This window comes from Natrix helvetica (assembly GCF_964273705.1).
Source record: "Natrix helvetica genome assembly, chromosome: 1".
Lineage (NCBI taxonomy): Eukaryota > Metazoa > Chordata > Lepidosauria > Squamata > Natricidae > Natrix > Natrix helvetica.
Window position 1 is genome coordinate 364,718,129 of NC_138548.1, and position 23,780 is coordinate 364,741,908.

Genomic DNA, 23,780 nt, shown 5'->3' on the forward strand with positions numbered 1-23,780 from the left:
ATCATTAATGAAGATGAACAGATCTTGTGAATCCTCCTGTTCTTTTTTCCGTGTTCAGGAGAGTCTGGTGTCCTTTGAGGAGGTGGCTGTGTATTTCTCTGAGGAGGAATGGTCTCAGATGGATCCTGACCAGAAAGCTCTGCATTGGGAAGTCATGCTTGAAAATCATAGGAATGTGGTCTCTCTGGGTAAGAGTTTTCTAGTCCCCAATCAGAGATTTCAAGAAGACAGATTATAGTTAGTTTTTTTTATTAATAAATCAGTCATCTGATATTGTCTCCTGGGAGGGAGAACGAAAGGATCTGGCCTTCTCATGCTCCAAGGAAAGAAAGAGTCAATGTCTCTTTGCTTAGATACTTTCTTGTGCCATTTCTTATCTGTATTTTTTCCATTTCTATTTGAACTTATCTGTGGAGGCTGAAAAGAACAAGGTGTGTTTTTATATGTCCTCTGGAGGTCACGTGAGAGGAGTGTGTTGTCATTTGTCCTCTGAAACCTCCCCAAATTGTGTGGGAACAGAACTTTCACACTCAGCTCATGGCATTCTCCCAATCCAATTGGGGGAGAATGAAGGTCTCATGCAGTGTGACTCAGGGCATCCTATGGTACAGGTAATCCCTGAGTTACGACAGTTACCTTAGCGACTATTCCAAGTTACGATCAGCCCTCCCCCAATTACTTGAGACCCAGTTCCGAAATTCTGAGTGTTTTAGCACCACAGCCGTCATTCACACTTATGATTAGAGGCGCTGCAACATTCGCTCTACCTATTTCCCCACCTCACCCCACAGGGGCCTATCGTATTTTTCAGACTATAAGATGCACTCCCCCCCCCAAAAAAAAGTGGGTGGAAATGTCTGTACATCCTATAGAGTGAATACTGTTTTTGGCCTCCCAAACCCTCCATGCGTCCCATTTTTGCCCTCCCTGGTGTCCAGAAGCACTCTGCAGGCCAAAAACGCCCCTGCTTTTGGCCTCAGGAGGCCTCCACATACCCCGTTTTGCCCTCCTGTGCATCAGGGAAGTTGAAAACAGGATGCGCAGATGGTTTGGGAGGCCAAACATGAGCCCGCAGAGGGCAAAAACTATTTTTTCTTTTTTTCCTTCTCTAAACCTAGGTGCATCTTATGGTCTGAAAAATACGATTCCTTGCGATGATGTGGTGAGCCGTTGGTTCCTTTGCCTACTTTGGTACATTTGCAGAAAAAAGAGGCTAAAAGTAGTGAGAGATGCATGAAATCAGTAGTGGGAAATGTATTGATCTCACTATGGTGCTTTAGGCCTCTGTTCTCCGCTAACCAAGGCCTGCACTAGATCCAGGGCAAAATGCTCTGCAAAGAGGCCTGTTCGTTTTTTAAAGACTTTTGCCCTGGATCTTATGCAGTCCTCCATTGTTAAAAGGCCAAAAGTACTACGATGAGAGATCAGATGTTGTATAACCATATGTCTGAACTGGCGTAGGGTTTCCTGCTTAAGCAGGGTGTTGAACTAGAATACTTCCATGGTCCCTTCCAATTCTGTTATTCTATTCTATTCCTTAACTCAAAACTGACTGAGTGAGATTTGCATATATAGAAATAATTGTAAAGAAAGAGATGTTTTGTAGATATTTTCAAAGTTTTCTTGACTCATGAATATAGAAATCATCATGTCTATATCACACACCTGTAAGCATGCAAACATACAACCTAATGGGATTTTGGAGAAATTCAGAAGGAAATTCACTTGACTTTCTACACTTCGATCTTTTCCTCTAACCTTGTTATCATTTTCATTTCTCTTTTGCTTTGAAGGTAATAACGGACAGAAGAATCAAGATTCCTGTGAACTGTTCCAAGTGATCAGTGCTAAAGATGGAATGGAGAAGTTTGGAATTCGAATGGAATTTGAAAGCCATGAGAGAAACCAGTCAAAGAATTGGAATCAGGAAAGCTCATGTTCCACTGATGCTACGATGCAAGGCTTTCCTGCCCCACATGAGAAAATAAGGAAAAAATATACTGGAAAAAGTGTGAAGCTAATCAAACGTAAAGTACAAGTAAATGAACACTATTTAACCCAAAACAAAGGACAAGATGCTATAAGAAGGCACAACAGAAAAAATTACAATGGGACATTCATTCTTTCTCTTGGAAATAACTTCTTTACATCTCAAAAAGCGATTGACACAAAAGAGAAGCCTTATAAATGTTTGGAATGTGCAAAATGTTTTAGAACAAGCAGACAACTTACTTCCCATCAAAGGATTCACACTGGGGAGAAGCTCTACAAATGCATAGAGTGTGGAAAGACCTTTGCTCATAACTATACACTTACTATCCATAAAAGGATCCACACAGGGGAGAAACCATATAAATGCATAGAGTGTGGAAAGACCTTTGCTCATAGCAGTACACTTACTTCCCATAAGATGATCCACACAGGGGAGAAACCCTATAAATGCATGGAGTGTGGAAAAATCTTTGCTCAAAGAGGTCATCTTATTTTCCATAAGATGATCCACACAGGGGAGAAGCCATATAAATGCATGGAGTGTGGAAAGATGTTTCCTCATGCCAGTGGACTTAGAAGCCACAAAAAGCTCCACACAGGAGAGAAACCATATAAATGCATGCAGTGTGGAAAGACCTTTGCTCTGAGCAGTAGACTTAATATCCACCAAAGGATCCACACAGGGGAAAAGCCATTTAAATGCATGGAGTGTGGAAAGACCTTTGCTCAAAGAGGTAATCTTATTTCCCATGAGATGATCCACACAGGGAAAAAGCCCTATAAATGCACGGAGTGTGGAAAGACCTTTACTCATGGCAATGGACTTAGAAGCCACAAAAAGATTCACTCAGGAGAGAAACCATATAAATGCATGGAATGTGGAAAGACCTTTGCTCGAAGAAGTAATCTTATTTCCCATGAGATGATCCACACAGGGGAGAAGCCCTATAAATGCATGGAATGTGGAAAGACCTTTACTCATGGCAATGGACTTAGAAGCCACAAAAAGATCCATTCAGGAGAGAAACCATATAAATGCATGGAGTGTGGAAAGACCTTTGCTTATAGTAGTGGATTTAGAATTCACAAAAACCTCCACATAGAAGAGAAACCATTTAAATGTATGGAATGTGGAAAGACCTTTGCTCAAAGAAGTAATCTTATTTCCCATAAGATGACCCACACAGGGGAAAAGCCCTATAAATGCATGGAGTGTGGAAAGATGTTTACTCATGGCAGTGGACTAAGAAGACACCAAAAGCTCCACACAGGGGAGAAGCCATATAAATGCATGGAATGTGGAAAGACCTTTGCTCAAAGAAGTAATCTTATTTCCCATAAGATGACCCACACAGGGGAAAAGCCCTATAAATGCATGGAGTGTGGAAAGATGTTTACTCATGGCAGTGGACTAAGAAGACACCAAAAGCTCCACACAGGGGAGAAGCCATATAAATGCACGGAATGTGGAAAGACCTTTGCTCAAAAACGTAATCTTATTTCCCATAAAATAATCCACAGAGTAGAAGCCATATAAATGCATGGAATGTTGAGAGTTTTGCTCAGAATGGTCATCTTACTTCTCCTAAAAGGATCCACATTTGGGTGAAACTATATAGCAATAGTAATTCCACTTAGACTTGTATACTACTCCACAATGCTTTATCACACTCTCTGAGCAGTTTACAAAGTCAGCATATTGTCCCTGATTGCCAATTAGAGCATTTGGTGAAGGAGGAGATCTGGGTCCTCATTTTAGGAATGTCAGAAGGATGAAAGACTGAATCAACCATGAGCTGGTCATGATCGAACTCATGGCTGTAGGCAATTAGCCTGAAGTACTGCATTCTATCCACTGACCCACCATGTCTCTATAGATTTGTATGTGTATGCATATTGTGACTTTCTGATCCAAATGAGAGAAGGTTGAATCCAACACAATGAAACTTAATGTGGGGAAAGGTAAGATTTTTACAGCTGGGCAGGTAAAACAGATTACATGAAACCTGGCTCAAAAACAGTAATTGTGAGAGGGACCTTGGGAGTCCAAATGGATGTTCACTTAAACATGAGTCACGTGTGTGTGTGGCAGCAGCCAAAAAAGCTAATATAATCCTTGATTGTATAAACAGGCGTAGAATCAAAATCACGTGAAGTATTAATACCATTTTTACAGAGCCTTAGTAAGACCACACCTGGAATACTCCATCCACTTAAGTCATCACATTACAAAAAAGATGTTTAGGGTTTGGAGAAAATGCAAAGAACAGCTAAGATGATGAACGGTCTGAAGACTAAAATATGAAAAACGGTTGCAGGATTTGGGTTTGGCTACTCTACAGAAAAGAAGGATTAGGAGTGACACGATAGCAATATTCCAATTCTTGAGAGGCTGCCACAAAGAGGAGGGGGTCAATTTATTTTCCAAAGCATCAGAGGGCAAGAAAAGAAACAATGCATGAAAAATAATGGAGGGAAGCAACCTCGAATTAACGAGAATCTTCCTTACAGTGAAGACAATTAACCTTCAGATATGGTTGCTTCATCACTGGCGTTTTTAAGAGACTGGATAGTCACTTGTCTGAAATAGATCCTATAGGAATATCAATAGATCCTGAAATGGTGCAGGATCTCCTGCTTGCGCCAAAAGTGGGGATAAGGGCGCCAGCCACCAAGGACTTTTACCGGGCTTAGGACTTCAGGCACCAGGGTTCCGTCAATTCCTGGATGGACAGAGGGAGAAAGTTGTGTCTGGTGGATCTTTTAAAAGAAAAAAAAGTCGTCTTCCGATTTACTAGTGGATCCAGAAGTGAATTAAAATCTCTCTCCAGCAATTCCCATCTCATCAAATTGGAACCATAAAATGTTATCAGTACATTTTTGTCTAAAATTAGGTTTATTTTGGGTTGGGCCATAAAAATGATTTGTGCCATCTGATATTCTGTTTACCTACTGAAAGTAATCTATATGAGTTACAGATTTTTTCAATAAAATGGCAAATTGAAACTTTTCAATTTCCACTGATTTAAAACAACTCTATCCATTTTCTTGCTAAAATATTTTTTTCTCATCCATAATTTGCATTTCTTGTTCAAACAAATAGTCACCATTTTCACTTTGTAAAGACACTGCCTTCTTTTAGCTATTCCACAAAGCTCTTTAATGTTCCCTAATGTTCTTTAATGTGTGTGTGTTTCCCTCAGAATCCCCCCAAAGGCCCACCAGGGAGAATCTGCCACAGCACAAGAGAGACCTTGTGACCCCTAAAAAGTGCTTATCATTCAGTCTGTGGTCGAAGAGCGGAGTGGGGGGGGGGGTAAGCTCTTCAGAGGGAATCGGTCCACTCCCCACCTCCTTTCCCAGGAACTGCCAGTTCCTTCGGCTGGAAAGAGTGTGGCCAGTTGCAGGCAGAGCCTGGTCTGGGAAGGGTCTCCCTCTGCATTCCCCTAAACCTCCCCTCAGCAAGGATCTTGGCATAGCCTTGCCAAAGCCTTGGTGCATTCTGGAATCAGAGGGCTGCCAGGGCCCTAACCACGGTCAGTCCCATGTGGTATCTGAAGTAACCAACTTGGTCTTTTCTTCTGAGTCCTGTTGTGTCCCTCCTGTCAGACCTTCTCCTTCCCTCCAGACTGGACCTACCGGCTCCAGGTGATGCTGGAGACCCAGCCCCAGCGGGTGTGTGTGTGTGTGTGTGTAACCTCTACGCTTGCAAGGTGGAGCACGCCAGCCTGGAGGCCCCCATCACTACTGCCAGGCCCACTTACAGAGGTGAGAAGGGGGTCGCTTCCCTTCCAGCCCAGAGAGCTTCTGACGGTCTCCCACCCCCTCGGGATTCACTGTTTCGGGCAGGGAGTAGATCCCCTGCAGCAGCTGAGCTTCCGCCTGAGCGGGGAGAGGGTTTTCATAAGGAGGCTCCTGCGCTCTCCTCCCTCCCTGCCTTCAATTTCCTCAAAGGGCTTCAGTGGCGCCTAGTGAGGCGAATTTCCCCCTCGATCCCTACGTGAAAATGTTTTTTTTTTCCTCCTCTTCCTCCTCATAGTTCAGCTTTACCTTCCTTTTCCACGATCTCCCTTTCTGACTTTGGCAATTCCACCTTTTTTCTCCAGCCGGAGATTAGACTCCAATGGACTTTTGACTGGGAGGGCGGGCAGAAGCGGCAGAGCCAATGAGAATTCTCCGTGCTGGAGCGTCATCTGTCTCCGAGCAGAGTCCTATGTGACTTCGCCTGAAGGAGGGAATTCCGCTGAGGGAGAGAAGCTGAGAAAGAGGGGGGGGGGAGTCCCCAAAAGGGCTTCAGCTTCCTATTCTCATCTCTGGAGCCGAATTTCCCCCTCGATCCCTACGTGAAAATGTTTTTTTCCCCTCCTCTTCCTCCTCATAGTTTAGCTTTATCTTCCTTTTCCACCATCTCCCATTCTGACTTTGGCAATTCCACCGTTTTTCTCCAGCCGGAGACGAGACGCCATTTCCCCCCCTCTTCGTTTCCCCATGAAGGAGCCTCGTTGTGAGGTAAAATTTCTGCTATATCCGGAGATTTCAAGGTTTCCCTCCATCTTGGAACCGGTTTCTCTCCCCCCGCTTTCTCCTCAGTCTCTTTCCGCGGGCACCAGGGACGAATCACCAGAGAAAGGCAGCTGTTTGTGTGGAATTAAGGAAATAAAAGATTTAAAACCCCCAATCATTTTCCTGGTTGTGGCTTCCGTGCCTGTGTCCCACCTTCCCCCCCCTCCCTTCAGGCCGGAGTCCGCGGGGTTCTCCAGAGAACCTCCCGGTCCTCGTCTTCTGACCGCTCGGCTGTTTCTGACAGGATTTGGCTCCTTTGGAGACCTCCTCCGATCTCCGCGGAGCTGTCAGGCGGCAGTTCTTGAGGGAGGCGAGTTCAAATCCTCCAGAGAGATTTTTCTCCATCTCCACGGACGGGAAGGAGAGGAAGAGGGAGAAAGTGGCCCCTCTGGAGACGTCGAAGCCTTTCTCTGACAGGGAGGAATTGAGAGTGCCTTTCCTCCGACTCCCAAGCCCATCATCCAAGCCCTCTCCCTTCCCCTCAGACGCGCTCCTCTTTCCCGCCCTTTCTACGATCCTGGCACGTTGCGCCAAATCCGCCAGGGAGAAAAGAAGGGACTTCCGGCGCTTCCCCATTGGCCCACTGGAGCCTTGCCCCTCTAGGACGCTGCACTCGCTCTCCTTAACACGTGAGGCTCCGCAGGAGGCGGAGAGGCTACGGGAGGACATTCAAACGTGTCCCAGGTGAGTTGGGGCTCTTCCCGGGTCCCATCTTTCCCAGCCGCTTTCTGCCTGCAGGGGGATGCCGGGAAGGCGGAGGGGATCCGGGAAAGAGCCCGAGTGGGAGTAGGGGAGGGTCGGCCTTGCGGAGACCCAGCAGGAGAGGAGAAAGCCTGTCTCCGGAGGGGTCGGCCTCTCCAGCTGCCTCCTTCCCGGCCTGCGCTGGAATGAGCCAGGTTGGGTGAAGGTTCTTCAGTGGCTGAATTCCACTTTCTAATTCTTGGCTTTTCTTTTTCTTTCCATATAAAATAGAGAAACTAGAGGCCATTTGTGGTCTTTGCAAGACAAACTTTTCTCTTGAGGGGGAAAAAAAGAGCAGAATAACTTGCAGGGATCTGTCTTGCGGCGCCACAAATGGTCCGTGAAGGAAAAGGCATATGGAGACCTTGGACCCATTTGGAGTTGCTCTGCAGGACAGAGAAAGGATGGAGACACAACATTTGGCCAAGGAGGGAAGCGGAAAAGGCCCTTCAGCTGCTCAGCCTGGGAAGGGGGGGAAGCCCTGGACAAGGACTGGGCAGAAGATCCTGGAGGAGGAAACCATCCGCCCTTCCGAAGTTCAGCCGCAGAATTTCATCCAATACCAGGAGGCTGAAGGTCCCCGAGGACTTTGCAGCCGACTCCATGACTTTTGCAGGCGATGGCTGAGACCAGAAAAGCACACTAAAGCCCAGATGCTGGACATGGTGGTTCTGGAGAAGCTCCTGGTCCTTCTGCCCCCAGAGATGGAGTGCTGGGTGCAGGAGTGTGGAGCAGAGAGCACCTCCCAGGTGGTGGCCCTGGCGGAAGGCTTCCTCCTGAGCCAGGCGGAGGAGCAGAAGGTCCAGTTGCAGGTGAGAGACTTTAGGGAGCTCAGAAGGGAATAGAGAAAGTGTTTGAATACTTCACCCCTCCTTCCCAAACGTCTCTGGCCTTCATAATATGTGGCGATGTCCCACCAATTCTTACTGGACATTGTTCCATTGTTTTCTCACTCAACCTCATGGATGCGTATTGGGGGCTTTGAGGTTGTGTTCCGAATATAAGAATCGACTTTATTTCATGTGAGGTACATTAATTCCACTTCTTTTTTCCTTCCTCCTATTTGAAGTGCTGCACTGCGGAGATCAGAGATCCTGAGGGAGAGAAGAACCCATCAAATTCCCCACAGGAGCTATTTTTCAGGGAAGATCAAAGTCAGGACACCTCAGGAGGTAATGGAAAATCTTCCCGATTGCCCATCTGTCTTACCTTCGGTCTCTCTTCTCTACTTTAGAAAAGCTCCTCCTTTTTTGTTGATTATGCATTTTATAATTATTTATTCCTTACAGAGAAACAAAGAACGAAGCTTTCTGGTTTTTATGATGAAGATCAAACCGCGGTTGGACCTCCAAATCAAGTAAGAAAGGAAAATGTTATTAGATTTTTATTCTCCATTCAGGAAGTGAAGCGGGTGTGCAGAGAGCTCTCTATTTTCCCCGCTTGTTTGGACTGGATTATTTTTTTATCCTTCCACAACATGGAGAGCAGAATAGCAGGTTCAGGTTGCTGTCAGCCAGCATAGCTTCCTCTGGTTATCTTGTTCTGTTAGGTACTCCACCAACTTTGAGTTTACAAGAAACAATTTTTTAAAAGTCTTGCAAGAAATAGGAATAAATGTATCACCGTGGTACCGTGTTTCCCCGAAAATAAGACAGGGTCTTATTTTCTTTTTACCCACAAAATATGTCTTGGGCCTTATTATGAGGGGAGGGTTTATTGTTTTGGGGTTGCTGGGTGGCTGTTCTCTTCCGAGCGGGCTCCCAAAGAGCCGGGCACAGCCTCATGGTCGAATGGCTGTGTTGCGCTGCTGCAGAAGCGCAACACAGCAGCCATGAAGCGACCACACCCACGGGGCAGCCACCTTTCAAGCCCCCTTTCCAGCTGGGCACAGCACCATTCACTGACCTAGGGGTATCGCGAAGCCGCGTGAGTTTCTGTTTGCCGCCGCCCGGCTCCTGCGGATTGGTAGCTTCAAATTGCCAATTAATGGCGGTCTGCACGGCTGGAGAGGGGTTGTGCGAGCGGCTGTTCTGCTCTTGCTCACGCACCTCCCAGCCTCACAATACCCTGGCCTTCTCTCCCCGCAGACCCAGGGCACCTCCGCTGCTGTTGCTGCCGCCACCGCATGGCCTTTTCGGCGGCCCATGAGGCTGTGCCTGGCTGTTTGGGAGGCCACTCGCAAGAGAGCAGCTGCCTGGCAACCCCCTCTTCAACTGGGCACAGCGCTGCTCACCAACCTAGCGGTATCCCAAAGGCGCAAAGCAACTCGGTCACCTTTTCCTCCCCCCTCCCCCCCGCGGCTTGGCGGTAGGAACTGCCAGAGACCCATTTTGGGGGTAATTCTTTGACTCGGAATTGTGCGAGGCTAATGAAAAATAACTAATATCTGGAGCTTATCTTCTGGAGTGTTGGTATTCCTGTCAATTTTATCGTCTTCAAATTTGAGGAGTTCCCCTTCTATCTTCTTGCCTAAATGATTATGAAATTGAACAGATCTTGTGAATCCTCCTGTTCTCCTCTTTTTTTCCATGTTCAGGAGAGTCTGGTGTCCTTCAAGGAGGTGGCTGTGTATTTCTCTGAGGAGGAATGGTCTCAGCTGGATCCTGATCAGAAAGCGCTGCATTTAGAAGTCATGCTTGAAAACCATAGGAACGTGGTCTCTCTGGGTAAGAGTTTTCTAGTCCCCAATCAGAGGGTTCAAGAAGACAGATTATAGTTAGTTTATTTAAAAAACCTACTAATCAGATATTGTCTCCTGCGAGGGAGAAGGAAAGGATCTGGACTTCTTATGCTCCAAGGAAGGAAAGAGTCAGTGTCTCTTTGCTTACATGCTTTCTGTGCCATTTCTTTTAAGTATTTTTCCATTTCTATCTGAACTTATCTGTGGGGGCTGAGAAGAATAAGGTGTGCTTTTATGTGTCCTCTGAAGGTCATGTGAGAGGAGTGTGTTGTCACCTCCAAAATTGTGTGGGAACAGAACTTTCACACTCAGCCCATGGAAGAGCATTTTCCAAATCCAATTGTAAGGTTTCCTAAAAAGGCTCTAATTGATTCATGAGTATAGAGTCAAGTTTCAATACAAAAGTAGTCATTTATTAGGAGCATCATAGGCAAGATCTTTTCACAGTCAGGTCAAAGCTTTTTTTGAGTTATAGCTGAACTTTAACCCTGTTCCTCCCTTCCCCTCAATCTGTGTCATAAATCACATTCCCCAATGAGATGCACCCCTCACAAACCTGCTGCAGTAATCTGAGATCTGACTTCAGCCGACAGTATGGGTGGAATGAACTCCGCCCTCCCCCCCCTTCTCTCACTATGACAACGTTGGAAGTTGACACCAATTCAAATACAAAGGCCTCATGCAATGTCACTCAGAGCATCCTAGGGTACTGGTAATCACTGAGTTACAACAGTTTACTAAGTCACCTTTCAAAGTTACAACCAGCCCTCTCCGAAGTACTTAAGACTCAGTCCTGAAATTACAAATGTTGCAGCATAATGGCCATTGTTCACACTTACGAATGACAGCAGAGATGCTGCAATATTCGCCCTACCTATTCGCCACCCCGCCCTGCCAGGACTTGCCATATTTTTCAGACTATAAGATGTACTCCCCTCCCCTTCAGAAAAAAGCATGTGAAAATGTCTGTGTGTTATATAGCAAATACGGGCCTGTTTTTTATCTCCCTGGCATTCAGAAGCACTCTGCAGGCCAAAAACGAGTCTGCTTTTGTTCTCCGGATGCCTCTGTGGGTCCCATTTTTGCCCTCCCTGATGTCGGGGATGCTGAAAATGTGCAGAGGGTTTGGAAGGCCAAAAATGAGACCTTTTTTGGCATACAGAGTGCTTCTGGATGCCAGGGTTGGCGAAATAGGGACACACGGAAGCCAAAAACTATTTCCCCCCCTTGTTTTCCTTCTCTAAACCTAGGTGCGTCTTATGTTCTGAAAAAGGCCTGTTAGATAGCGCTTAGACTGGGTCTAAAACAGATCCTTGGGATACTCCAATGCATACTTCCCTCCAAGTAAATGCAGTTCCATTGAGGACTACACGTTGAGTACAGTTGGGCAGCTAGTTACGAATCGATCTGGTGGTGGTGCTGTCTAACCCACATTTTTCTACTTTATCTAGTAGTAGGTTATGGTCTACTTTATCAAATGCCTTACTGAAGTCCAAGTAAATTATATCGACAGTATTCCTCTGGTCCACTAATTTTGTCACTTTGTCAAAGAATGCAATAAGATTAGTCTGGCATGATCTGTTTTTGACAAACCATTTTGGCTTTTGGTTATTACTTTGTTTGCTTCTAGATGTTCGCTAATTTATTGCTTGATTATCTTTTCCAGAATCTTCCCTGGTATTGAGGCTGTTAGGTCTGTAGTTTCCAGGATCTATTTTTCCCCTTTTTGAAGATGGGAATTAGATCAGTTCTTTTCCAGTCCTCTGGCAGTTCCCGGTGCTCCAAGATCTTTGAAAGATATAGTTCAGTGGTTCTGAAATCTTGTCTGCCAGTTCCTTCAGAACCTTGGGGTCTAATCCATCCGGTCCTAGTGATTTGAACTCGTCTAGGGTAGACAGGTGTTCACTTACCATTTTCTTCCATATTTTAACTTGTGTTCCTAATCTATTTTTTGTGGTGCTGTTTTTGATAGGTTGGACTGTTTTTTCCCTTTGTGTAAAGACAGATGCAAAAAACGAAATAAGTAGTTCTTTCTCCCTGTTTCTTTTTTTTTTAAACAAAGTTTTATTGGTTTTTTTAAAAAAATAAAAAGGAAAGGGGTGGTGGAATAGATTACAAATTTTGGCAGTTACAGCATGTAGGAGGTGTCCCCTCCCCCCGTGCTCATATTTTCCATTTATACATAGATAAGTTTAACACTACATAATAATATTTTGTCAGCATATAAGTTCAGATAATAATTTCAATCAATTTGTATCAAGCAGATTTTCTTGTTCATTTTTGTGATCTGAGTTTTCTTGGTATTGCCCCTTCTCCCCCTGCCAGCAGGGCTCCGGCCCCTCCCGTGTCCTGTAAATCTGGTGTGGAGTCATCGAGTTTATCTAGGAGTGCTTTATTTTTTTCCATAAAGGCCCGAGCCTCTATGGTTGTGTTGATTCTAACTCTTGTATCCTCCCAGAATATTAACATGCCTTCAGGCATCAGCCATCTGAAAAACACCCCCTTCTGGTATAATGTCTTCGCTAATTGCGAATAGTTTTTTCTTTTCTCTCTCACTTTCTTAGGGATCTGTTTCAGAATGGTTATTTCTCTATCTTGATATTTCAAAGCTTGCCCCCTTTGTGCACTCAGAATCTCATCTCTTGTAGTCTTTCTAAGAAATTTAATGTGTACCTCCCTTGGAACATTGTGTGTTCTAGCGTATGCTGAGTTTACTCTATAGACCAGGTCCAAGTCCCACCCCATCTGTTGTTTTTCTTTTTGAATGTATTCAGCCAAGATGTTTGTCATGATGTCCCTTAAATTTTCATCATCCGCCTCTACCACATTTTGAAACCTAAGGAAAAAGGGCATTCTTTCAAATTCCGTTTTCATCTGGTGGGTCTCAAGCTCTTGGTACCCCTTCTGCACCCCTTTCACCTCCCTCCTCATCTCAGCCGTCCCCTCCTCCAAAAAGTCCAATCTCTGTACATTTTTACTCGTCTGGTCTTGGTTCTCTTTAAGCTGCTCTTTCATCTCCTTTAGTTGACTTTTTATGTCCTCCTGTCCCTTTTAAAATTTGTTGGAACGTCTGTTGAAAATCCGTCTCAGAAGGTTTAGGCTGCAACATGGAGGTAAGAGTCTGTTGTGCACTGGGACTGGATACTGTAGATGTCGGGGCGGAGACAGCAAAGCCCGGCTTCCCCGGGGGTGGTCTTTTAGGTGGCATTATGATGAGCAGGAAAAGTACAAAGTCAATACAGAGAGGAAACAATTGGAGAGGAAAACCGCCAAGAGAGATTAGGAGGCAAGGAGTCCAAGCAGAAGGGAGCTCTCTCTAATTATAGCTTCTGGCAGTAGAGTAAAAATCCTTTGTTCCAAGTGGAGTTCAATAACAAGAGATTTATCTGAGTGTCACGGAGACAAAAGCAAGATGCCTAAAGTTCTATGGGTGGGGTCAAGTTTCAATGTCTGTGAGGACGACGGAAGTGTGCCATCTTGCCCTGCCAGCTTCAGGGTGGAAAGGCATAACAAAAGGTTTTCAAAGTTTCCAAAGTTTTCAGATCATCATCTCATTTATAGGTTTACAATCCAAAAACCGCCTTTGTTATGAGCGTGAATTCATTACTTGGCTCTCCCCCTTCCTCCTCCTCTAGAGCAGAGAGGAAACCGTTTATAGCCACCTGTCCGAGGGGGGGGAATCCCCCTCCCTCCAGTCACGCTTCTCCAATCCACGTTGAAAATGACTCTAAAAGCAGCTGGCAGGTTTTTTTTTCCTTTTTCGAGCAAACAAGGGAACGGGGGGAAGTTTCCACCTCACCACATAGCAACTGCGTCCTTCAGATCGTGCGTTCTTCCAGCTGCCTCCTCACGAAGACGCCGCAGCGCCTCCCCATCATGCCTCCCGGTGCCTAGGGCGATGCGGGGAGCCCCCCCCCCCCGGCCGCCGCCGACTCAGGGGATCCCCGCTACGCCGCCCCTTCGGCAGGAGCCCCTCCAGGGCATCCTGTGCCCCCCAAATAATGGGAAGCCCACCAGAAGAGCGCGGGGCGAGCAGAGCCTGCCCGTCGTGATCAGTAGCCGGAACGGAAGTCTTTTCTATTTATTATTATTTATTTATTATTTATTATTATTTATTTCTTAGCGCTTATAGACCGCCCCCTCTCCCAAAAGGGACTCGGGGCGGTGTACAGTCCGTATCAGAAATACATCAAATTAAAATTATTAAATAGATAGATACATATATACATATATAAGAGTGCGGATTTGCCCTCCCGCAATGAGTGGGTCACTCATAATGAAGACAACAGACAAGGTTTCTTGATACACGAGTGGCCCAGAACGTTATCTGGACCCCCCTTTTATTAAGAGCGTATAAGGAAATAAAAGCATCGCAATTTATTATTGGTTAAAATACAGCGTTATGCCTAATATGGTTATTTTTAGTTATACCTGCTTAAGCGCTTTTACCACGTGTTTCCTATGCAGCTAGTAACTTCCTCAGTTTGAGAGTTCCTGTTAAGATCTAAGCATTGCTATTGTCATTGCAAACACAGCTTTCTAATTTGGGCCCTCCCAGTGGGCATCCATCTCAACCCGCATTTACTACTCAATTTATTCCAGTCCCAAATTCCATATATGTGTTCCAATCAGGAAAACTGATCTGCACATATACCATGGGGACCTTGTTCCCACATAAGAGGAGCTAAGTAAATAATTTAGAATATACAAAATTTAAAACCCCACTATCCTGTAAAATTAAGTTTAAAAAAAACAATCCCTCTAAAAACCAGTAAAAAATATGTATGCCAGGAGGTAGACGTTATAATTATGCCAGGCCAGCCAGTCGGAACAGGTGTGTCTTCAATTTCTGTCGGAAGGAGCGGAGGTCAGTGGTGGTTCTAATGTCGGGGGGGGGAGGTCATTCCAGAGGGTTGGGCCCATCACAGAGAAGGCCCTACTCCTTGGTGTCGCCCGTTGGCATTGCCTAGTGGACGGCACCAGGAGAAGCCCCTCCCTGTGAGAGCGAATTGGCCGCAGGGATGTGTGTGGGAGGATACGATCCCGCAGGTAGCTAGACCCTATGCCATGGAGCGCTTTAAAGATGGTGATCAGAACCTTGAAACACACCCGAAAGACCACAGGCAGCCAGTGCAGCTCGCGCAGGAGCGGTGTTACGTGGGAGTACCTGGTACCCCCCATGACTACCCGCGCGGCTGCATTCTGGACTAGCTGCAGTCTTCGGGCGTGTCCCAAGGGAAGCCCCATGTAGAGAGCGTTACAGTAGTCCAGGCGAGACGTCACCAGTGCGTGAGTGACCGAGTGTAGGGCATCCCGGTCCAGAAGGGGGCGCAATTGGCGCACCAGGCGAACCTGGTGGAACGCCCCCGTTGCCACGGCTGCCACATGGTCGTCCATTGACAGCCGGGCATCTAGGAGGACGCCCAAATTGCGCACCCGTTCCACAGGGGGCAATTGTTCGCCCCCTATGGCCAGTGATGGAGTCAGCTGGCTGAACCGAGGTGCCGGTAGCCACAGCCACTCAGTCTTGGAGGGGTTGAGTTTGAGTCTGTTGTCCCCCGTCCAGACCCTGACGGCTTCCAAACACCGGGACATCACTTCGACAGCCTCGTTGGGGTGGCTTGGGGTTGAGATGTACAGCTGAGTATCATCAGCGTACAGATGGTACTCAACCCCAAAACCACGGATGATCTCGCCCAGCGGCTTCACATATGCGTTGAACAAAAGGGGCGAGAGGACCGACCCCTGCGGCACCCCACAAGAGAGTGGCCTCAGGGTCGACCTCTGCCCCCCAGTCAACACACATTGCATCCGGCCGGAGAGGTAGGAGCCGAACCACCGTAAAACGGTGCCTCCGACTCCCATCCCCTCCAGCCGGCGCAATAGGATACCATGGTCGATGGTATCAAAAGCCGCTGAGAGGTCTAATAGGACCAGGATAGAGGAACAACCTCTATCTCTGGCCCTCCAGAGATCATCAACCAACGCGACCAAGGCTGTCTCAGTGCTGTGCCCGGGTCGGAAGCCGGACTGGCGTGGGTCTAGATATTCGGATTCATCAAGGCGACATGGAAATTGCTGCGCCACCACATTCTCAACAACCTTCGCTAAGAAGGGGAGGTTGGAGACTGGACGATAATTAGCTAGCTCCATTGGGTCAAGTGAAGGCCTCTTGAGTAAGGGCCTCACCACCGCCTCTTTCAAGGCAGTTGGTAAGGATCCCTCACCCAATGAGGCGTTCACCAGGCCCAGAAGCCAGCCTCGCGTCACCTCCCAGGATGCCAGTACCAACCAGGAGGGACACGGGTCCATTGAACATGTGGTGGGTCGCAGCCGTCTACGCAACCCATCTAAATCCTCGGGGGCAACAGAGTCAAACTCCTCCCAGAGTGGTCTCTCAAGACTCACTGTTGACGGCTCGTCCGGTCCACTGGGGGGGCCCCATCCGCTCCGGATCTGAGCGACTTTGTCCTGCAGATATTCCCCAAACTCCTCTGCTCTTCCCTGCAAGGGTGCCCCCCGCGTCCTCTTGCGACAAGAGGGAGCGGGTCACCCTAAACAAGGCGGCAGGGCAGTTATCCGCAGACGTAATGAGAGCGGCACAATGTCTACGTTTGGCCGCTCTCAATGCCACAAGGTAGGTCCGTAAATAGGCTCTTACCTGTGTTCGGTCAGACTCGGAGCGTGAGGACCTCCACCTGCTCTCTAGACGTCTCCTATGGCGCTTCATCACCCTCAGCTCCTCGGTGTACCAAGGAGCCCGGGTGGGTCACTGCCGTAGGAGAGGTCGCAAAGGCGCAACCCAGTCTAAGGCCCCAGCCGTCGCCCTATTCCAGGCGGCGACTAGGTCCTCCGACCAAGCGCGGGTCAAGGCTACAGGTAGTGGCCCAAGCTCCGTCTGGAACCTATCCGGTTCCATCAAGTGCTTGGGGCGGTACCAGCTTGAACAAACTGGCTCCGCCTCCTCACGGTGGAGGGTAGCGCCAGGGATGTCCAGCCGGAGACATGAGTGATCTGACCATGACAGGGGAGTAATATCTAAATCCCCTATTCCCAGATCACTCGTCCACTGCTCAGATACAAAGACAAGGTCCAGTGTGTGGCCACCTTCGTGTGTGGGGCCCTGAATTAATTGGGTCAGGCCCATGGCTGTCATGGAAGCCATGAACTCCCGAGCCACCTCAGATGCTGCTCCCGTCAACGGCAGGTTGAAATCCCCCATAACCAAAAGTTTGGGGATCTCAACCGCCGACTCCGAGATCAGCTCGAGGAGCTCGGGCAGGGCCGCTGACGTATAGCGAGGAGCCAAGTATACAATCAGCAGACCCCACTGCCTCCCTGGGCCCCATTTCACACCTAGTGACTCACACCCGGGTATCTGAGGAACAGTGAACTCCCTCGGCTCTAGACAGTCCCGTATAACTACCGCCACCCCACCACCCTTACCCAGGGCCCGAGGCTGATGGAATGCACGGAAACCCGGTGGGCACATTTCCACGAGGGGTAAACCACCCTCGTGGCCCAACCAGGTCTCCGTTATCCCTGCAAGGTCCAGCTCCCCCTCTGAGATCAACTCATTAATGAGGGGGGCCTTGTTGGTCACGGACCTTGCATTGCAGAGCATCAGCCTCAGGCCTTGGCTCTGTAGTTCCTGACCACCTAGGTTGCGGGGGTTGGTACAAACGACCGGGCGTAGCCAGCAGCCACGGTCTCCCAACCAACCTTGCGATCTTCTCTTGTTCTCGCATCCCCCCCTCCCCGCGACCGTTGTAATAAAACAACCCTCTGCTGGAATAACGTGTTCCCTCTCCCCCCCCCCCCCCCCCGCTCACTTCCTTCCTGGACTCACCCGTTCGTCTGGCACTGGCTTCCCTCCCGGCCTGTTTCTCCCTGTTTCTTGTCACCTTCTTGCCACTTTCTCCCAGCAATGGACCAATTGTTTTCTTGACTTTTTTCTTTTTTGACATGTTGGAAAAAGCTTTTTTTTGGGTTATATTTTACTTTTGTCACAAGCTTTTGTTCATTGTGAGCCTTAGGTTTCCTTACTTCATCTTTACAGTTTCAGGCTATTTGCTGATAGTCCGAGCCTTAGTTATTTGCCCCTTTCCACTTTTTATACTTATGCTTTTTGTCTTTCAATTTGTCAGAGAGTTCTTTTTTTTGTCAAAAGTTTTTTATTTTTTAACATACATGTAATATAATCTAAAGTATACCTATACATCTTAACAAACATTTTTTGAGTATTCAATGATATATCAATTCCTTTTGCCATTAAGCCTCTTCAATTTTTATTTGCTCTTCTGCTTTCCATACATCATATTATAGTCTATTTCATCTCTCCTCTCCTTCTCCTCCCTACCTTCTTCTTCCCTCTACCCTCTCTCTTCTCTACTTCCCCTTGCTCTCTCCCTCTCCTCTCCTCTTTCCACACTTTCCCTCTCTCCTGCTTTTTCCCTCCTTCTACTTCCCTCTCTCCTGTCTCTTTTCTCCCTCTTTCCCTCTCTTTATCTCCCTTCCATTCTCTATTGTACGTGGTGTATTTCCGCCTTTTAGCAAACCCCATTTAATATCAATGGAATTGATAATTATATTCCCAAAGAAAGAAGAAAAAAAATGTTTTCCATATTGCTAGTTTTTCTTTTAAAGGTATACCTTCATACAAATTCCATTTGTTTCCTCTCCTCTCCCTCCCCCCATAACAACCTCTTTTTTGGATGCAGTGCAAGATAGATTCAAATTTCCCACTATCTTCATCATGCTGTTACCTACTTTTACATCATTAAGCACCCCAATTTTGTCTCATCTTGTAATTTTAACTATATATTATTAGGCGTATTTCCACATTTCCCCTCCATTTCTCCCACTCTTCTGATAACTTTCCCAACTAATATTTTTCTTATTTGTAACCCAGCATAATCATTTCACCTTCCATTATTAATATGTATCAGCTGGCCTACTATCTTTATTCACCTTAGTTAATTTACCTTTAATTCTTTTTTGCTTATAATCCTTTAATTTTAATTTTATTCAATTTATAGACCGCCCCCTCTCCCCAAAGGGACTTCTATATCATACACACATATTACATTTCAGTGTTACAGTTAATCAAAGTTCACAATAGCATATGCTTTACAAACATTCTCCATCTCCCCCCCCCTTCTCATCTACCAATTTATTATTTTCCCTTCCATTTATTTTTTTAAAATTTTTAAATCCCAATCTCTGAACTTTCGTCCTAACCTCTTCAGGATTTCCTTTTGTCTCCTCAGCCTAGTTTCCCCTTTTCTTTTCTTATTATATTTTCCCCCTGTAGTGAACTCTTTTCTTTCTTTCATCATGCTGCCTGTCTGCTCCATTCTTTTCTTTTCCCTTTTTTGTTTTTTTATTGGGATACACTCTTCACTCTTCTTTATGCCCCTATTAAGTCCAATGAGATCTTTTATCTGCTTATTATTTCTCTCACTCTCTTGCTTTTTCTATCATTGGGTGTTCAATTTCATTTCTTTCCATAATATTCAAATTATCAGCCTTCTCAACCCAAATGATTCACGCATATTCAACATTTTACATATTTCTTTTAAGATCCCACCCCTCCATAATGCCCGACTTTTAATTTGCTATTTTCCTTCTTCAGATGGTATCCCAATTCTTTATGTTTCAAAACACCCCCTTCAAAGTAAAAAGGAAGATGGTTTCATTGTAAAAAAAAAAAAAAAGTGGTCAAACTGCTTCTGTTGTTTTAAAGTTCCAATCTCCTCACAGTCAAAATCAGCTCTTTTGCTTTATTTTGTTCTTTCAAATGAGTGTTCTTTCTAAGAGAAATGTAAATGTAACCTTTAACTCACAGAGACACAAAATGCAAATTGTAACAACAGAGGAGGAGAGAGGAGGGGATTTCTTCTTTAGATTTTAAATGGTGTTGAAATCAGTCTCTTATATGTTCCATTTGTGGGTTTCATCCCACCAAGTTTCCGTAATGGTAACAATATCATATTTGCCCTTATTTACTAGAATTTCCAATTCGCCCTGTTTTTTCCTCATACTCTCTGTGCATTGGTATATAGACATTTGAGTTTTGATTGACCCTGTGTTTACTATCTACATAACATATGTTGTGCCTGACTGCCCCTACTTTCTTGCCACCTGTTTGATTAGTGCACATGGTATGGCACTCACTATTAAATGCTTTGTTTAGCTTGATAGCAGGGCTGATAATCTTACCCGCACAAACATCTATGTTACATGCAATGATAACCCTATTAATTTTAGATTGTTGGGGACAGAAACGTTCTGTATCAATTAATTCTGTCCCCGCTGTTCAGTTTAAATGTTTATCCTGAAAATCTGTGAATTTAATGCCAAGTAACTCAATCCCTTTCTTTGATGGATGCAACCATCTCTTTTGTACAGTTTTTCTTTTTTTAAAAAAAGTTTTATTGGTTTTTACAAATATTTTGGGGAAAAGGGTACATAAGTGTGGAGAAAAAATTTGACAGCTACATCATACGGAAGGTGGTGCTTCCCCGGGATCTTACATCTCTCTCTTATTTTATATATATCAGAATATCATTATTACATATATATTAGCAGTTTAAATTTACTTCAAATTCTTTAACATCTTCAATCATACTTTATATCACTTCTAACTATTTCATTATATTAACAATTGCAATGTACTTTTAATTCATTTCTGTGACCTAAGTCTCATTGCTGCCTCCTCTCCCGTCTGTTGGCTGAGCCATGGCTCCTCCCCCCTTCATATCTTGTGCACTGTCTCTTGTTTCGTCTAGGAGGTTCTTGTGTTTTTCCATGAAGGCTTCTGCCTCCACCACCTCTATGTATTAATTCTCACTCTACCACCCTCCCAGAAAATCAACAAGCCTTCTGGAACTAGCCATCTGAATCAGATATTTTTTTCATACATTTTTTTAGTTAGAAAGAAGAATTTCTTCCTCTTATCTCTTATTCTTTTTGGTATCTGTTTCAAAATGGTTATTTCTTTGTCCTTGTATCTTAAGGGTTCCCCCCTTTGAGCCCCTAGAATCTCATCTCTTGTAGTCTTTCTAAAAAATTTAACATGAACTTCCCTTGGGACATTGTGTGTTCTAGCATATGCTGAGTTGATTCTATATATCAGATCAATATCCCACTCTAGCTGTTGCTTATCTCTTTTAGTATAATCTGCTAGCATTGTTATCATAGTCTCCCTTAAGTCTTCACCCTCCATTTCAGGTATATTTTGAAATCTAAAGAAGAAAGACATCCTTTCAAATTCCATTTTTTCCATGTAATTCTCAAACCCAAGATTTTTTTTTGTAAAGCCTTCACCTCTCCTCCCACCCCCACAGCACACTCCTCCAGCGCATTTATTTTCTGACTATTTTGTAAAGTCTGTTGTTGATTCTCTCTGAGTTGTTCCTTTAAGTCCGCCAACTGCTTTTTTATTTCGTCCTGTCCCTTTAAGAGTGTCTGGAACATTTGATGAAACATTTCTTGAGACTGCTGTTCCCCCTCGGAGGCTTTAGGTTGTAAGAAGGAAGATAGTTGTGTTTGTTGGGGAACAGGACTTGAGACAGAAGAGGATGGAGCCGATGCTGGTTTAGGAAGGGGGGCCTTTTTTGCAGGCATTGCAAAACTCAGAGAAAGTTATAAGTCTAGACAGAAAAAATGGCGTCTGCAGAAGTGCACCATCAGGGGGGATCCACAGGCAGGCAAAGTCCAATGTGGGATATTAGTCTTTCAATACAGCTCCCCTCCAGTTGTAGTCAATTTTTCCCAATCCAAGGAAGATTATACAAAGAGATTCCTCTAGGGTTCACTGGGGTTTTGTAATTCCAACCCAGAAGATTTTTCAAAGATGACAGTTCATTTGTAGTGGCAGTAAAAACCGGGGAGGAAACGCCATTTTGGCTCAGCCCTCTCAAGGGATCGGAGAGCAACCATTCAAAAAGTTTCCATTCATAGTTTATTAGGTCAGCTCACTTTCTTTCTTTCGCAATTGTTCAAAGGAATCATTATCCCATTGCTTAAAAGAAGTGAATATCAAAGGAGTTTTTTCCCAATTCTCTCTCTCTCCTCCGAGAGTGAGATTGTATAAAGCCGCTTTTCCGAGGGGGGGGGGAGAAAAGCCCCCCTCTCCAATCTTAACACTTTACCAAGATCAAAGAGTCTTAGAAAAAACTGCTAATCCCTATTTACTTAGTTGTTCAAGAAGCAATAAAAAGACCCCAGGGGAACTCCCCCCTCACCGCATTTCTGCTGTTGCCTTCACGTAGAACATTTTCTTCCGATCTCCTCAGGACGAAGGCACGCGTGGCATGCGCACCCCCCAAATGCCTCCCGGTGCCTAGGGCAAAGCTGGCAGCCCCCCTGCGACCGCCGCCGCTCCAGGGGGCTCCAGCAAGCCACCCTCTCAGCAGGACGCCCCTACAAGGCACCCTGTGCCCCCCCTCCTGAGTCAGGAGAGCCCACTAGGACGGTGAGCGACGGACAACATGTCCTTCGTCCACAGAAACCGGAAGTGGAATCTCTTTTGTACAATTTTTTGCAGGCATTGCAAAACTCAGAGAAAGTTATAAGTCTAGACAGAAAAAATGGCGTCTGCAGAAGTGCACCATCAGGGGGGATCCACAGGCAGGCAAAGTCCAATGTGGGATATTAGTCTTTCAATACAGCTCCCCTCCAGTTGTAGTCAATTTTTCCCAATCCAAGGAAGATTATACAAAGAGATTCCTCTAGGGTTCACTGGGGTTTTGTAATTCCAACCCAGAAGATTTTTCAAAGATGACAGTTCATTTGTAGTGGCAGTAAAAACCGGGGAGGAAACGCCATTTTGGCTCAGCCCTCTCAAGGGATCGGAGAGCAACCATTCAAAAAGTTTCCATTCATAGTTTATTAGGTCAGCTCACTTTCTTTCTTTCGCAATTGTTCAAAGGAATCATTATCCCATTGCTTAAAAGAAGTGAATATCAAAGGAGTTTTTTCCCAATTCTCTCTCTCTCCTCCGAGAGTGAGATTGTATAAAGCCGCTTTTCCGAGGGGGGGGGAGAAAAGCCCCCCTCTCCAATCTTAACACTTTACCAAGATCAAAGAGTCTTAGAAAAAACTGCTAATCCCTATTTACTTAGTTGTTCAAGAAGCAATAAAAAGACCCCAGGGGAACTCCCCCCTCACCGCATTTCTGCTGTTGCCTTCACGTAGAACATTTTCTTCCGATCTCCTCAGGACGAAGGCACGCGTGGCATGCGCACCCCCCAAATGCCTCCCGGTGCCTAGGGCAAAGCTGGCAGCCCCCCTGCGACCGCCGCCGCTCCAGGGGGCTCCAGCAAGCCGCCCTCTCAGCAGGACGCCCCTACAAGGCACCCTGTGCCCCCCCTCCTGAGTCAGGAGAGCCCACTAGGACGGTGAGCGACGGACAACATGTCCTTCGTCCACAGAAACCGGAAGTGGAATCTCTTTTGTACAATTTTTCATTGGACCAGCTGACTAATAAAACAAAAGCTTTCCCTTTTACACCACTCCTTTAGCAACACATTAAACACATAAAGGCTACATTCTGGCCTTTTCCTTTTGTTCCTTATATACTGATAAAACCTCTGAAAAGATAAGCCACTACCACAAGCTCTGGAATCATTTTGCACAGAAAGTACATCTTTTGGGGACAGATCATTTGTGCCAAGATGTACAGTAGCATCAACATCACAGTCCTTACTGACATTCTTGACAATCTTAAGAATACGCCTCTTGTCTCTGTTGGCAGTAGCAGCTGGCGGACACCTGACCTCTTTCAAAACCTACATATCCT

General features: G+C 45.7%; 2 protein-coding genes across 2 annotated transcripts in view; one reads left to right on the forward strand and one right to left on the reverse strand.

Moving 5' to 3' along the window:
• LOC309384780 (zinc finger protein 287-like) overlaps nt 1-1,925 on the forward strand; it is a 34,423-nt gene extending 32,498 nt beyond the window's left edge. Inside the window, exon 4 of the mRNA XM_081938549.1 lies at nt 1,794-1,925. Coding sequence (XP_081794675.1) covers nt 1,794-1,841 — 48 coding nt within the window. The 3' untranslated portion in view covers nt 1,842-1,925. The remainder of the gene's footprint in view (nt 1-1,793) is intronic.
• LOC309384775 (zinc finger protein 202-like) overlaps nt 1-23,780 on the reverse strand; it is a 152,686-nt gene that overhangs the window by 40,609 nt on the left and 88,297 nt on the right. The gene's annotated exons all lie outside the window — the stretch shown is intronic.